This window comes from Microtus oregoni, unplaced genomic scaffold, assembly GCF_018167655.1.
Source record: "Microtus oregoni isolate MIOR12 unplaced genomic scaffold, Mior012 000054F_ref0000373, whole genome shotgun sequence".
NCBI classification, from domain to species: Eukaryota; Metazoa; Chordata; class Mammalia; order Rodentia; family Cricetidae; genus Microtus; species Microtus oregoni.
The window spans coordinates 15,404,321-15,419,156 of record NW_024543830.1 but is presented as its reverse complement, the minus strand read 5'-3'; the positions used below and the strand labels follow the sequence as shown (position 1 = coordinate 15,419,156).

General features: G+C 47.1%; 1 protein-coding gene across 1 annotated transcript; it reads right to left on the bottom strand.

Moving 5' to 3' along the window:
• Positions 1–4,064: 4,064 nt before the first annotated feature.
• Positions 4,065–12,115, bottom strand: LOC121437931 (guanine nucleotide-binding protein G(t) subunit alpha-2). Its single transcript, XM_041638069.1, has 8 exons — positions 11,998–12,115; positions 10,128–10,170; positions 9,751–9,892; positions 8,754–8,911; positions 7,153–7,281; positions 6,811–6,940; positions 5,552–5,705; positions 4,065–4,255 (listed from the first exon to the last, which is right to left on the bottom strand). The coding sequence occupies exons 1-8, from the start codon at positions 12,113–12,115 to the stop codon at positions 4,065–4,067; spliced, it is 1,065 nt and encodes a 354-aa protein (XP_041494003.1).
• Positions 12,116–14,836: the final 2,721 nt, after the last annotated feature.

Genomic DNA, 14,836 nt, shown 5'->3' with positions numbered 1-14,836 from the left:
AGCCATCTCTCCAGCCCTGGCTTCTGCTTTTTTGTCTCATTTCTTTACCCACAGAAAGTGCCCAGCACATTGCTAATTGCTTTTCCATTGTTTTTACTGCAGGAAAGAATACATAACAAGAGCTCCAGGTTTTATAATTAAGTAAAGAGCACATTCCCACTATTAGATTTCCTTCACCCCCATCCATCTCCACAATTTATTTCTTCTCCTAATGGGAAGTTCTACATGCTAAATAGTAACTCCCGGTTCCTCTTCTTCCGGGCCCTCGTGCCCACCATTCTCTTCTCTTTTTCAGGCTCTTACGTTCCGCAGATACGTGGATTTACACAGTATTTGTCCTGAACTGTCATCCCAGTGTTAAAATACCCATCAGATTTATGTGAGATTCTAGCAGCCTCTACCAGGTTGTCACAGTGTTCTCTAACCACGCGGTGGTAGGAAGTGCCTCACAGCCTCTCGGTGCTGTTTAAGGCTGTATAACAGGAACTTAGGCTGGTAAACAAATTTGATTATACTTTTGTGCTGCTCAGTTCAGCGTGGGAACCTGTTTATCTTAGTTCCTGTTGAATTCAGCTTTCTAAGAACTAAGGTTGCAATAGAAGACGAGGGCTGGGCTGGTGAAAACACTCTCTGCTGGCTTACAAAGAATATGACATCTCACATAGTGACTAACATCAGCTTTTAATGAGGCAAAAGAAAGAGCAGAATAAATGCCGTAGATTTGATTTTAAGCATTTTTGTGTGCTTTTTTTTTACACAAAATCTTTTCATGCACATAATCAGAATGACAGATAAAAATAGGCTATTTAACCTGGTTGTTCACACCTTGAATCCCAACAACTGGAGGACAGACAGGTGGGTTTCTGTGAGTTTGAGGTCTACACAGTGTTTCAAAAATAAAAAACAGGGGGCTGGAGAGATGGCTCAGCGGTTAAGAGCATTGCCTGCTCTTCCAAAGGTCCTGAGTTCAATTCCCAGCAACCACATGGTGGCTCACAACCATCTGTAATGAGATCTGATGCCCTCTTCTGGCCTTCAGGCATACACACAGACAGAATATTGTATACTTAATAAATAAATATATAAAAAAAATAAATAAATAAAAAACAAGCAAGCAGAAACAAAACAATCACGGTCTATACAGTGTTTCAAAAATAAAAAAACAAGCCGGGAGGTGGTGGCGCAGGCCTTTAATCCCAGCACTTGGGAGGCAGAGGCAGGCGGATCTCTGTGAGTTCGAGACCAGCCTGGTCTACAAGAGCTAGTTCCAGGACAGGCTCCAAAACCACAGAGAAACCCTGTCTCGAAAAACCAAAATAAATAAATAAATAAACAAGCAAGCAGAAACAAAACAATCAAAAACCAGGCCATTTACATGAAAGTAAAAATTGACTTTCTCTGTAGCTCTAGAGAGTGGAACGGAGGGACAGGCTGAGCTGGGGCGAGGGCTAATGGCACCAGCAACTATGTGTCCCCATTTCCTTGGAGGGGAGACTTGGCCAAGTTTCAGGAAGTCCTTTTGACTTTGTTCTAAGGTGTGGACGAGCAGGTGAATGGGATCCAGTGGGGCCCACAGAGTTAGTATATGTGGCCACATCCTAACGTCGTTTGAGAGCAGCTGGGGAGATGGGCCTCTCGGGAGTCACTGTCTCCTGTGTCTGCCGAGAGAGTCATTTTGTGAGATGTGCGTGCAAGGTACATTATGTGAATCTCTGAGCCAGTTAAACATTAACCTGTCAGAAAACAGAAGAAGACTAAAATGCAGCTGGTTTTGGCTTGAGAATTTCATTGCTCTGCCAGAAATCCTGTTCCATTGGCTCTTACAATGGAGAGCAAATGAATATTAGCAGCCAAAGAGATCAATAGAAGCAAAGAAACCAGTGCAGTCCGGAGGGGAGGCTCTCTTAGAAGGAGCAAGTGGGGTAAAATTTCCAGCTTGAATAGACAACCATGCTCTGGGTTCTGCCTTTTGAGACAGAGTTGCATTATGTACCCCTGGCTGGCCTGGAACTCCCAGAGATGCCCCTGCCTCTGCCTCCTGGGTGCAGCGCTGAAATTAAAGCTGTGCAGCACTACTGGCTGTAACTGAATTTTTGTTAAAAGTTGGGGCTTCAGAGTCTACAGAGAAAATTGCTTAATTTGCTTGTTTCCTTTGTAATTCTGAATTTTATTTTATGCATTGTAAAGCATTCTGAGGGACAGAGTGATGGCTCAGTGGTTTAAAAATATGGTTGTTCTTCCAGACGACCTGGGTCCTGTTCCCAGCACCCACAGGGTGGCTCATAACCATGTGTAGCTCTTGTTCCAGAAATTTGGTTCCCCCCTTGGACATCAGTGAACACCTGGTATGCAAGTAGTTCACAGACATATGCAGGCAAAACACTCATCCACATAGAATAAGGGTAATCTTTTTTTTTTTTTCTTTTTAAGCGTTCTGAGATGGGGATGCTGGTGTGTGCCTGTAGTCCTGCTCTTCACAGAGTAAGGCAGGTGGATCTCTTGAACCCTCAAACTCAAGAGCAGTTTCCGTAATACCATGAGCCCCCATCTCATAAAAACAGAGAAACCAAACAAACTGTTACTCTGAAGAGAGATCCCTAGCCTTCCTCATCCTGCTGTAGGAATTCATGATCTAGAACATTCTCAGAATCATTGTATACTGAGTTAGAGTGAACAGGTTAGTGATGACTGGGGTGTGCCATCAACGTAGTTCCTGCATTGCCTTTAGTGCAAGTGCTTTGCCCAGATGGGCTTTACTTAATACTTATTTATTTTATTAATAGCCATACCTAGAGTAGTTCCTATGGCGATTCTGGCAGGTTGCAGTGTGCATGTGTGTATTCTTTTGCTCGTTCAGACTATTAAGCGAATCCTCACTTCAGTGGTCTCACGTTGGTTCTTTGGTGCGTTTCAAGCCCGTGATGCTGGCTGGCTCTCGGGTATTAATATTGCTGGAAGCATCTAAGTGTGAATGGGTGTTTCTGGCAAGGAGCAGATTTTCATGTTAATTGACACTTTCTTTTATATACTAAACCGTGGATGCCAAGTGCTCTCCTCACTAGTAGTTGTAAATGCTAAATCTATACATGGCTTCACCACCTCCTGTCAAGATAAATGCAAGCTTCATTTCCCCTCAGAGGAGCTCAAAGGAATAATTTATCCCTGGTTTGTTTGGGAAGATGTTTGCAGCCAGTCTCACGTGGACCCAGCTGCAAAAATTTCCAGTGCCTAAAGCCAGCTCAGCAATGGCTTTTGTTCCTGGGAAGCCTGGAGCAGTGGGAATGAGTATCAGATTGGTCTCTTGTTCCAGTTCTATGATACAGAAGTGGCAGCGGTAATGTCCTAAGTGGGAGTGTGTTGGTGTCCTCGAGTCCAGCCACACACTCTTACATAGCTAAGCGGTTATTTATAGAGAGAAAGGAAGTAGTTTGGGCACCCAGGGTAGGGGAGAGAGATAACTTATTTTTAATGAGGATGATCGTTTCTGAGTGAGTACCTTAGAAATGAGTAGACTCACATCCTTCATCCAGTGAGCCAGTCTCTGAGCTGAGGCATATTGATCTGCTAGTAAAAACCCAGGGGCAGGTTTAATTTTTAATAGTTTATCACTCAATATAAGGAAGGTTTGCCATTACACTTTGAGATAATTTACTCTTAATAACCAAGTGTGGTAGTTGCAACCTTCATGGGCTTTTTGTGGCCGACCACAGCAGCTTCCAAGTGCTTTCTCTTCAGTTAGGTTTGTGCTCTTCAGGATAGCCCTGGGAAGTAGGTAAGGAAGTTATCTTCAAAATAAGATGAGGGACTTTTGCTTCGGAAAAAATGGAAGTCCTTCTACTCTACTAAGCAGAGCTAGTACTGGAACGCAGGTCTTAGGCTCCTTGGCCTTGCATTCGTTAAACTGTATTAGCCACACTACTTGAAAGACAGTTGTAAGTGTTCCTTCTGTATCTCCAACAGAATGGGCTTGTCCGTCATGTCCCGGCACTTGTTGACTCATCTTCTGCACGAAGTCTCTCAGATTCTAAGTCTGCTTGTAGAATGTACACCCGAGGAACCAAGCATTAAAAGAGCCCACAGTCCTTGAGGTTTTCTTTGATGATAATATCTGTAACTGCATCGAACACAAATTTGACATTCTGTGTGTCTGTCGCACAGGTCATGTGACTGTAGATTTCTTTGACATCTCTTCTCATGTTGAGGTCAAGGAACTGGCTCTTGATATAATTCCCGGCATCCTCATAGGAGTTGTTCCCTGGTTTTAAAAAAATTAGTAAAGGAGAATAAATTAACCTCTAGGGCTCAATTTTTAGGTGGCTAATTTGCTTCTTGGAGTATTGTTTTAGACAAATACGGTCAGCGACTGTTGGAGTGAGGATTCTGTTGTGCATGCAGGCGACTGTCAGGAGTGAGGATTCTGTCGTGCGTGCAGGCGACTGTCAGGAGTGAGGATTCTGTCGTGCGTGCAGGTGACTGTCAGGAGTGAAGACTGTCGTGCATGCAGGTGACTGTCAGGAGTGAGGATTCTGTCGTGCATGCAGGCGACTGTCAGGAGTGAGGATTCTGTCGTGCGTGCAGGCGACTGTCAGGAGTGAGGATTCTGTCGTGCGTGCAGGCGACTGTCAGGAGTGAGGATTCTGTCGTGCGTGCAGGCGACTGTCAGGAGTGAGGATTCTGTCGTGCGTGCAGGCGACTGTCAGGAGTGAGGATTCTGTCGTGCGTGCAGGCGACTGTCAGGAGTGAGGATTCTGTCGTGCGTGCAGGCGACTGTCAGGAGTGAGGATTCTGTCGTGCGTGCAGGTGACTGTCAGGAGTGAGGATTCTGTCGTGCGTGCAGGCGACTGTCAGGAGTGAGGATTCTGTCGTGCGTGCAGGCGACTGTCAGGAGTGAGGGTTCTGTCGTGCGTGCAGGTGACTGTCAGGAGTGAAGACTGTCGTGCATGCAGGTGACTGTCAGGAGTGAGGATTCTGTCGTGCGTGCAGGTGACTGTCAGGAGTGAAGACTGTCGTGCGTGCAGGCGACTGTCAGGAGTGAAGACTGTCGTGCATGTAGGCGACTGTCAGGAGTGAAGACTGTCGTGCATGCAGGTGACTGTCAGGAGTGAGGATTCTGTCGTGCATGCAGGTGACTGTCAGGAGTGAGGATTCTGTCGTGCGTGCAGGTGACTGTCAGGAGTGAGGATTCTGTCGTGCGTGCAGGTGACTGTCAGGAGTGAAGACTGTCATGCATGCAGGTGACTGTCAGGAGTGAGGATTCTGTCGTGCGTGCAGGTGACTGTCAGGAGTGAAGACTGTCATGCATGCAGGTGACTGTCAGGAGTGAAGACTGTCGTGCATGAAGGTGTTTCTCACTTGAGTGAAACAGTAGAACAGAGGAAAGGTCCCTGTGTTTCCATTTTTGCTTCTTGGTAGGTATCCTTGGAACAGTCGGTGGCTCTGGTGTATACATCTGCTCTATTCCAGAAACATCTGAACTTGAACCTTAAAACTATTCCTTTTGCCCTGGAATGAGGCGAGCCCATCACTCTTGTCTGCAGCAGTCAGCACCTACCATCATACTCTGGAAAACAAATACTGAGGTGGACTTTCTTAATTTTCTCCTCGAAGAGGTCCTTCTTGTTGAGGAAGAGGACAATGGAGGTGGCTGCAAAGAACTTGTGGTTACAGATGCTGTTGAACAGGTGCAAAGACTCATGCATGCGATTCTGGGGAGGAAACGTGGGAAATAGCAGATCAGCCTGTGGGGTGGATGTCTGTTTATTCCTGTTCTAACTGAACAGGCCAGTGTTCCAAATAAAAAGGGAAAGCAAGGGAACAGATCATCTGTTTTTAGTATGGTGGGGGACAACCAAACATTTAAATTTCCCTTCTGTCATTTTAATAGCTTGATTCGAGGGGGATTATTCACATCCAGAGTCTCAGTTCCCTTGTAGTTATGAATGCTAGAGAGGACATGGATCTGTGGTATCTGTGGTAGTAACTGGCGAGGAACACCCATGTGTGGAGATCTTTAGCTCCAGAGTCCAAATAGTATTCATAGTGCTGCCGTTAGGCTGAAACCAGGCCCAAATCAGCATTTTGTTACTTGCATCTCCAGGATGATTTTGCTAGCTTCTCTCAGGTGGAGCATGGCTGACGTGGATTCTCTGACCCCAGTGCCACAGGTAAGGGCTGGAGGATTTCCCAGTGCCATACCGCCGGCACCGGGGAGATGTGTGCGGAGTCCAGAGTCAGCCAGTCCCCATGTCAGGTGAGCGGTTAGGGACCTGAAGTGCACCATCAGCTGAATGGAAGTCATTCTTGTCATCCAATCAGGGAAAACTGATTTGTAGTCTCCTCACTGGTAGCTCTCCTGCTGTTGATAACTTCCATACCTGGTACACTCAGACTGACGTGGAAATGACAGCAAAGCTGTATTTCTGTTGGGCACCTGGCCAACATGGAATAGACGTTTATGTGAAATTAGTGTTTCCACATCTTTGACTTCCTTTTCTCAAATCAAGAGAAGGGAGCTGGCATATAGACATCCTAAGTCCCTGCACTGCCCATTTTATCTGTCTGCTTCCTCTTAGCATCACCGCCTCTAGCTTTCTGGGGGCCGCACCCAATGCTTGGATTCCTAATCTCACACCAAACTCATGCTCAGGAAATTTGGAGCTTTGAAGTACAAACCTCGAAACTGCAGCAGAAAGGGGATTTTCTGGAGTTAATAAGGTCGAGGCAGAGATTGGTCTGCTAGGGGATGTCTAGGCTGTCAGTTCTAGCCAGTTGGGCAGTGGAATGACAAGATTTGGAGACGGGGTCACTCACCACTTCATCGTCTTCCACCAGCACCATGTCATAGGCGCTGAGAGCCGCGCAGAAAATGATGCAGGTGACTCCCTCAAAGCAGTGGATCCATTTCTTCCTCTCTGATCTCTGCCCTCCCACGTCAAACATCCTGGGAAAAAGCAGCTGTTAGCAGGGGTGTGGCCAACGTGTGAGTCACTCGCCTTTGGTATTCACCCTGAGAGGTGGCTGCCTGGGGCCAGTTAGTAGCAAAATCAGAAATAGGAGAGGCAGGAGGAGGACAGTAATCCCGAATTGGGCTTCAGCAGAGGCCAAGAAACAAGCTGTGAGACCCGAGATGCCTCCAGGGAACCGAATGCTGACCTGAAATTCAGATCTTTCACAGAAAACTTGGTCTCGATAATGCCTGTGGTTTTGACTCTGGATCGGAGCACATCTTGCTCACTGGGAAGGTAGTCAGGGTCTGTAATCCGGTCCAGCTGGTTCAGGTAGCTAGGGAAGACAGTGGTGTTGGTGATGTTCCAGTCTGCAGTCCAGACTAAAGGAGGCACAGGGTCTCCCCCTAAGTCACACGCTAATAGAAGCAGGGCTGGCGTCCACAGCACTGTACCAGGATTGTACAAATGCTTGTGCGCTTAGGGGAAGGAAAGAGGCTGAGGATCGTACAAATGCCACACCCACCTGAGGCAGCTCTTCTGTCCTCCTGACTAAGCCTTTCTAGACCCTTGAATAAGACTTGTTTAAATGTGTGCAAAGTTCCATCAAGAGACCGGAAACAGATTGAGAGAGAGAGACTTGGAAGACACAACACAAGGCAATGTGTGGGCCTTCTCCCGAGTCAACCAGGAATGTGAACACATTTTAATATTTGGAGATACTAAGGAATTATTAAATGTTTTGGTATGATATGATTTCTTCTTTGCATTTTAAATCCATAGTGAAATTGTTAGGACAGTGATAGCTGCGGAGGGGCTGGAAAGTGAGCTCAGGGTGGCTGTGAATCAGCTAAACTGGACTCCTCACTGTGCGCCCCGCTTTCCTGAGAACATGAGGAAGTTCACGAAGGGTGGGCAGAGGGCAGCTGTGAACTGAAATGACCTAAGATGGAGCAGGAGGAAAACTGACATGTCTAATGCACACTGCGTAGTTTCACATCTAAAGTCTCACTAAATCTTGGAAGACTTTAAGATTCCTGTCCCCCTTTACAGATAAAGGAAAACTTCAGAGGGATTCCTTGGGAGGAATGAGTTTCAGGGCAGCCTTGGCTGCAGTCAGCCCCTGTCTCAATGCAGAACAAGCAGAACAAGAAAGCGCTGTGGCCTGCTGTACAGCTCAGCTCTGTAGTCGCCCGGACCTGGAGCCAAGGGCAGCCGCTGCTGTTTATGCGCAGTCTTTTCCGTGCTAACTGACTTCTCTGGGCTGTAGTTTTTCTACCAGAAAGTGGGGCTAATGAGCTTTGAAGGCTAGTGTACAAGCAAGGACTCTGAGATGTAGTGTATGTTGTGCCCTAGCAGGGACAACCTTCGTAAGGGAGGATCCCAGAAACTCAATGGTAACATTTCAAGATGAGGTGACAAAGGGGTAAACATGGGTCTGTTTGGTCTTACAGCTCATGCCCACTTCTGATACTGTACTGTGGGGGGCTGATAGCTGTATCTCTTATCATTTTGGAACCAGCTTTGCAAAGTTGATAAGTCTCTTAGTGTCTGACCATCTTTCTTTGGTTTGACTCTTGAGATAGGGCCAAGGGCTGCTAAGCAGAGCCACTGTGTTGAATTTTGTGTCTTCAGCTTCGTAAGCTGCAGGGAGGCAGTGTAAAGAAATGCAAAACAGAGGGAACTGGCAGATGTCCCCACAGCCTTAAGTTTAGTTTGTGGGTCTGCTGCTTCCACTGCCTGGCGCTTAAAGCTGGGTGAGGTTTCTCCTGAACATCATCCCATCCCACCTCCCACCCGGAGCCTTACTAAGATGCCGAGTCATTGAGCTGGAACTCTGCAGCTCTGTCAAAGCAGGCTTGAATGCCAGGGTCCTTCCACAACTTCCTGATGACCTCCACCAGCTCAGGGGGCATGGTCCCCTCCTCAATGGAGTCTGCCAGGTTATTGAGCTGTCGACCCGCATCCTGTGTAATCGAGAAATGTGGCTGAGAATGAACTAGGAGGGAGTCAGTGACCGTCCAGGTTTCTGGGAACTTACTGGATGGAACGTAGATATTGCTACCAAAGCCTAAGGTGGAACAGTCTCAGTGAGAGTGCAGTGTAAGGAAATATGCTAATTTACTTTGAGCATGCTCTCCAGATGTAGCTAGTCTGGGGTGCCTAGAGGATAGTATCAGATGATCCTTCAAGTGCTAGACTTCAGATTAGGCTGAAAGTGGACGGCTAGAAGGTATAGGTCCTTCGCTGCAGGGACTGGAAATGTAAAAGCTACACTGGCCCTGAAGTACACAACCTAGTGTATTTCAGTGTATAAAAGGCTAGTGTATTAGCTTATAAAAGTCCCGTGGCTAGGACTAGAAGCTCAAGGAGAGAATTTAAATGATAAGGTTAAGAGGCAAAAATATGCTGGGAGTTGATTTCATAAACATTCATTATAGGGGCTGGAGAGATGGCTCAGTGGTTAAGAGCACTACCTGCTCTTCCAAAGGTCCTGAGTTCAATTCCCAGCAACCACATGGTGGCTCACAACCATCTGTAATGAGATCTGGTGCCCCCTTCTGGCCTTCAGGCATACACGCAAGCAGAATACGGTATACATAATAAATAAATAAATCTTTAAGAAAAACATCATTATAAAGGTAGAGCTTGTTTACCCTACTGGGATTAAAGTGATCTGGAGCTTAGCAGATGCAATTTGAGTTACACAGAGCTTTTTCTTACCCGACTTTCCTTGTGGTTTGCTGGTCTCTTGTCTATTTCTTCTCCTGCTTTCACCCTGAACCAGATAACATTAATCACGTACCGCACAGCTTGGTTCTGCATAGTCGATGCCTAGTGTGGCCATGGCTCTGACGATAGCCAGGATGGACTGCAACACGTTCCCATAGATGACAGATTTGAATTCTAGGCATTCTTCTGGAGAGTATCCATCCTGGTGAATGATCCTTCAAGGAACAGACACTAAACTTTTGGAGGGACCTGAGGAACCAGACCTAAGGGATTGGGAGTCTAGGGGATATATGGGTCATAGGAAACCACCTGTTTCTACTGCTGTCTCCTAGTGCAGGTTGGGGGAGGGGCACTGAAAATCAGGTCTTTGGCGCTAAGGACCGTCCTACTAGACCAACACTGGCTCCATGGCGCCCCACCTCAGTCCTCCCGGGGTTGTGTCGTACTCACTTCATCTGTTTGACGATGGTGCTCTTTCCTGACTCCCCAGCACCTGGAAGGCAAATGTCCATGCTGTCAGTTTCCACCGGCTCTCCCCAGTGGTCCAGAGGACGGTGTGTGAACTTACTGAGAGACACCATGAGCTTTAGGCTCGTCCACCTGGATTTATAGCAGTTCGTCCTCATTAACGCTATTTACATCGAGACCTGGATTCCTTTTTTATGGCTATCGTATACACTGTAAGCTGGTTAGCACCCTTCCTGCTCTCTACCCACTAGAGGCCACTAGCAGCCCACTCTTAGTTGTGGCAACCAAGGATCTCTAGACATACCTTGTGGCCCCTGGGGCTCAAAAGTTCCCGGCTGGGAACCACTGACAGACTTGTAGATATTCCTTTAAGATAGTCACGCTGCCTGTTTAGACACAAGTAGTCTTGGTTGGGATTGGAAAGAGCTGGGGCTCTTTGTTGAGATGCTGTTTTTCCTACCGTGACGGTGTCTGTTATTAGCTGAAACATTCCAGTGTCCTCTTGTCCATCAGCCTCTCTACTGACCTGATCCCTCCGTTCCCTCCCACCTTGCCTGTGCTTGTTTCCTCTAAACTGCTTACCCTGAACCTAGACAATCTGCTTAGGCTTAAAAGATCTGTCCATCAGCCCTTGTTCCTGTGTAACTCCTGTGTTCCTCGGCAGAGCCTGGGTTCCTCAGCCCCCTGTCCCTGTGTAACTCCCACATTCCTCGGCAGCCTGGGTCGGTCAGCCCTGTTGCTGTGTAACTCCCACGTTCCTCAGAGCCTGGGTCCATTAGCCCCTGTTCCTGTGTAACTCCCGCTTCCTCGGCAGAGGCTGGGTCCATCAGCCCTTGTTCCTGTGTAACTCCTGCGTTCCTCCGCAGAGCCTGGGTCCATCAGCCCTTGTTCCTGTGTAACTCCCGCGTTCCTCCACAGAGCCTGGGTCCATTAGCCCCTGTTCCTATGTAACTCCCGCGTTCCTCGGAGCCTGGGTCCAGCTCACAAATGGCCCCTTTAGTGTGCACTTGGTCTTTACTGCTTCAAGTCCCCAGGTTCTTCATGGAAACTGTCCCAGGCAGCCAGCGTTCTGCTACACACAGATCAACGGTCCCACTTCAGTAGTAACACTGGTGTTTTTATTTCTTGTGGTTTTTTTCTTTTTTCGTGAACCAGGTGTCAGTTGCTTGCTTTCTGTTTGAAGCCATGATCGGTTCCCGTGACTGACCCACAGAGGTGCTTTATCATCTCTGTACCAACCAGTGATCTGCTTACGATGCCTCCAGTTAATGAACCGTCCAGATGTCAGGGGTTTTAGAGCAATTACTTAACAGAAAGCCAGAAGGGCATTTCTGTTAAAGACTCCATCTTCCCTGCGGCCCTCCCCTCCTTACCAGGTTCTCCAACATTTATTTTGAGAGCAAGGAGAAGAATCCAGACTCCTTGGCAAAAGCCAATAGGCTTCTCCTTGAGACTATTGGGATGGCGTGGTGCTTTACGAACCCATTGCTGAGAGAGAGAGAGAGAGTCCTATCTTCTTACCGTATACCACAGTTCTCTGACTGCAGGATTGGGGTGTGCCTGCATGGCCAGGGTTCTTGATAGTTGTTGAACCCCAAAAGAGGTGTTGTTGCAGTTGGGTAGCCCAGGTTTGTACTTAAACTATTCATAGTTCAAGGAAAAGCAAGACAGTTCCAGTGACCGTGACATTCTGGGTCCCCATATTAACTTAGCTCTAAGCTCTGCTTGGTTTCTTAGCTTGAGGACTGGCCCAGGATGAGAACATGCCCAGCCCTCCCCGTCCCATCAACCCACCAGAAAGGCAAAGAGAGTGTTACTCTTCACCTCCGCTAGCCCATCTCATGTGACTCACCAAGCAGCAGCAGCTTGACCGTCTTGGCTTCCTTCTCAGCATCCTCCTGCAGCTTCCTTTCCAGCTCCTTGGACCTCTTGGCAAGTTCTTTATCCTCGGCACTGATTCCACTCCCCATCTCTGCTCTCTCCTCAGAGAAGAACTGCTTTCTCTAGCTCCGAAAAATTTCCAGTACGGCTCCTGTCTGTGAGATCAAGATAAAGAAAACCTGGGTTGGGATAGAGTGACAGTCTTCTGCTCCCATAAGTGTTAGTGACAGTGTGGACTACTGGTTCTCGCACCCTTCCTACCCTGCTTTGAGACTCCCTCCTCCGACTGGAGAACTGCTTCTGAATCTAGGGATTGTCCCCTTTATGTCTAGCAGTATGCCAGGGTAAGCTAATTAAAAGCTTTGCCAGTCAGGCAAAGGGCAAAGGCTCTAATGTTCTTTAATGAGGGAAATGACCTGGGTTTTGACACAGCTGGGTAGAACACAGGTACTGGAGCCCTGGGAGGAAGCAGTCACCTCCTCCCTTCTAAAGAACTCAAACAAGCCTGCAAGCCACCGTTTTAGGGGTTCGTTTGCATTGGAAAGCTGAAGAGCTGAAGGTTAAAGGTGATCCCCTAGCTGAGTTTACAAGGTCTTGGTTTTAGGGAATCGAAGGGATAGTCCTGGCAAAGACGTCTGCTCCAGGAGCTGTTATTGTTGCTTTGTGCCGGCTCATCTCTCAGAATGCCGTGTGTGTGTCTGTCTGTCTGTGTGTGTGTGTGTGTGTGTGTGTGTGTGTGTAAGAGAGAGAGAGAGAGAGAGAGTTTCTTTTCTTTCTTTTATTGTTGTTTTTTGAGACAGGGTTTTCTTTGTATAACCTGGTTGTCCTGGAGCTGCCTCTGTGGACCAGGCTGGTCTTGAACTCACAGAGATCCACCTGCCTCTGCCTCCTGAGTGCTGGGATTAAAATCATGTGCCACCACCGACTGAGTCTTTGTTTCTCTGATTTACTATTGTGCATTTCTTCCATTCACAGATTAAATCTGATTCGCCTTTGAATTTGTGGTTTACTAGTGAGTCCTCATCAAATATTTGCTTAATGAAGACAAAGGAAAAGGAGTATGTGGTAGAGAAATTGCCTTGCTTCCCCTTACCCCACACCAGCTACACTTGGCTAAGTGAACTTCGCTGGTATTTTGTGTGGGTTGTATGCCAGTGTCACCTTACACAACAAACTTCTCCCCTGGGCAGTTGAACTCCGCCTCTGGAGAGGCTGGAATAGCTCTGCTCCCTCGCCCTCATCTTGGCTGTCCTGTGGGGGTGAGGGCGCAACCTCACAGTTGCCTCACAGACACTGAATGTAGTACCTCGTTGGCCATAGTTCTCAAGGCCAGTAGTTTCATTTGAATGAGTCTTCCCAGTGCTCACCTCACCTGGACTGAGATACTTTAGAACAGGGATTCTCAACCTTCCTAATGCTGCGACCCTTTAGTATAGTTCCTCATGTTGTGATGCCCCCCAACCATAAAATTATTTTTGGCGCTACTTCATAACTGTCATTTTGCTGCTGTTATGAATTGTCATGTAAATATCTGATCTGTAAGATACTCGATATGCGATTCCTGTGAATATGCCATTCAGCCCCTCAGAGGGGTCGCAGTCCACGGGCTGAGAATCACTGTCACGCAAGGAGCAGGCACATCAGAGGCCCTAGAAGTTTGTTAGAAAGACGGTCTCAAATATCAGCTCAGAAAGCCCAGTAAATAATCAGGATTTAACAGTACCTTGGGTGACCCACAGGGTGTTAAGGTTGGGAAGACCTGCCCTAAGGAACTGTTTCTCCCCAAACTTGCCTATACCTTTCCTTATGTGTTTCCTGAAATATGGTTGTGAGATCACCTGGCTTTTCAAAAATGTTAAAATAGGGGGCTGGAGAGATGGCTCAGAGGTTAAGAGCATTGCCTGCTCTTCCAAAGGTCCTGAGTTCAATTCCCAGCAACCACATGGTGGCTCACAACCATCTGTAATGGGGTCTGGTGCCCTCTTCTGGCCTGCACAGACAGAATATTGTATACATAATAAGTAAATAAATAAATATTTAAAAAAAAAAACAAACAAAAATGTTAAAATAGTTAGAAACACTTGTAAAATATTTTATTGTATTTTAGAATCTATAAATTTCGGTTACTATTCATTTTGGAAGCTAAAATGAAGTTACTATAAGTGGTTTTTATCATCTGGCAAGTTTGAAAACTCCGCCCTACAAAAGTAAATTTGGGATGTATACATTGGCATTTACTAGAAAGATTTTTTTTAAAACTGTGTCTCATGTAGCCTAGCTTCAAAGCACTATGATTACAGTTAATGTGCCCCCACGCCGGGTTTATTTGGTGATGGAGATCAAACCCAGGCCCATGTGCATGCCAGTGTGTGTAACCCTTGGGTGACCCACAGGGTGTTAAGGTAAATTGTTTTGGATGTCCAGGCATGAGATTTAAATTTTTCCCCAGGTGATGTCCAGGAAGAGCCAAGGCAGAAAAGAACCTTTACGATAAACAGACTGGTTGCACCTTTAGAGCCAAGATTGTGTGACAGTGGCGTGAGAAAAGTGAGGAGAAGCAAGGTTCCCCCACGAGCCGGACACTCGGAACCGTGGCTTAGCATCTTCCTCTGCCCTCCTCCCAGGACCTGGCAGACCAGACTTTGGAGACTGATGAGAGAAATGACTGCTAAGGGCCTGCAGTGGCAATCCCGCTTTCCCAATCAAAAAATTGGCAAGTGCCTAGTGACTTAAGGGCAAACAAGAGTCCCTTTGAAACTGTGGCTGTTTTGGAATCCTGGCTAGGAGGTTCCAGTAATTATACCTCTGGC

Bases quoted from the DNA above. Each gene is read 5' to 3' on its own strand.
- LOC121437931 (XM_041638069.1), bottom strand. From the start codon at position 12,115: ATGGGGAGTGGAATCAGTGCCGAGGATAAAGAACTTGCCAAGAGGTCC. The intron at 7,282-8,753 runs GTAAGGCTCCGG...TGTCTTCCCTAG, and splicing joins CTCAATGACTCGGCATCTTA to CTACCTGAACCAGCTGGACC. The intron at 5,706-6,810 runs GTGAGTGACCCC...TTTCCTCCCCAG, and splicing joins TGGTGGAAGACGATGAAGTG to AATCGCATGCATGAGTCTTT.